The sequence below is a fragment of the Bison bison genome, unplaced genomic scaffold (assembly GCF_000754665.1).
Source record: "Bison bison bison isolate TAMUID 2011002044 unplaced genomic scaffold, Bison_UMD1.0 scf7180017864335, whole genome shotgun sequence".
Taxonomy (NCBI): domain Eukaryota; kingdom Metazoa; phylum Chordata; class Mammalia; order Artiodactyla; family Bovidae; genus Bison; species Bison bison.
Window position 1 is genome coordinate 618,706 of NW_011494907.1, and position 1,232 is coordinate 619,937.

Genomic DNA, 1,232 nt, shown 5'->3' on the forward strand with positions numbered 1-1,232 from the left:
GGAGGGCATCCGCACCGCCCTCCTGCAAGCCAGGGAGGCCGGGGCCGAGGCGGGTGGCGACAGCCCGGAGCTCGAGCAGGCGCAGCTGCGGTTCTTAGAGTTCAAGCGAAGGCAGCTGGCCACGCTGGCCAACATGGAGAAGGACCTGTTGCAGCAGAAGGACCTCCTGAAACGGGAGGTGGAGGAGGACCGGGAATTCCTCCTCGAGCGCTTACCATCTGGCAGCCAGGAAGAATTGAGGGGGTCGGAAAAGGAGGAGGAGGGCGGCGCGGACGTCCTCTGGGCGGCCGGAGTGGTGGAGGGGACGCAGCCGGCGGAGGGCAGGCTGCAGTGTAAGAAGCGTCAGCTCCAGGACCTCCTGCAGCAGCATTTGCCCAGGCTGTCGGAGGAGAAGCAGAGAGTCCGTGAGATCCTTGATCGAGGTCCTCTCGACCTGGACAACACTCTCTACCTAGTGGAGAAAGAGATGGAAGAAAAGGAAGAGCAGCTCGCGCAGTACCAGGCCAGCGCCAGCCAGCTGCAGAAGCTGCAGGCCACCTTCGAGTTCACGGCCAACGTGGCCCGGCAAGAGGAGAAGGTGAGGCGGAAGGAGAAGGAGATCCTGGAGTCCCGAGAGCAGCAGCAGCGCGAGGCGCTGGAGCGTGCGGTGGCCCGGCTGGAGAGGAGGCACTCCGCGCTGCAGAGGCGCTGCGCGCGGGCCGCTGGCGGCGAGCAGGCCGGGCAGGAAGCCCTGGAGAAGGACCGGGAGAGGGGAGCGCAGCCCCAGGGGGCGCCTGCCATGCCTTCCAGGCCCCCGGGCGTTAGGTTGATGGCTTGGTTTCTCCCCTTGAGTGCTGTATCTCTGACTGATACATCAGTTGATGGCTAAGCCTCATTTTCTTTTTCCTTAGAATCCTTGTTTTAGAATCACCATCCTAAAGTTGAAAAAAAACACACAAAAACCAAGTCCTGTCTGTTACCTCAGTGATCTCTGATCGTGCGTATAATATTTTAATAAACATGGAATACCGAAAAGGCTTCCCGCCCGATTTCCCCGCCCTCCCCCGTTCTTTTTTCTTGATCTCCACACCCCCGCTCCCTCCTGCCCACACCTCAACATCTCCGTGAGGATGAGCAGCACTTACTCTGGTGAAGGATCGCTCCTGAGTTCACAGGTTGTGTAGACACCGATTTCCACACCTGGCAGCGAACTGAAAAGAAAGCGCCCCCCACCCCAACCCCGTCCACCCCCC

The 1,232-nt window shown here is 60.6% G+C and overlaps 1 protein-coding gene across 1 annotated transcript in view; it reads left to right on the forward strand.

Moving 5' to 3' along the window:
• The window catches only part of KIF16B (kinesin family member 16B), a 270,569-nt gene that overhangs the window by 169,055 nt on the left and 100,282 nt on the right, over window positions 1-1,232 (forward strand). Inside the window, exon 19 of the mRNA XM_010854070.1 lies at window positions 5-750. Coding sequence (XP_010852372.1) covers window positions 5-750 — 746 coding nt within the window. The remainder of the gene's footprint in view (window positions 1-4; window positions 751-1,232) is intronic.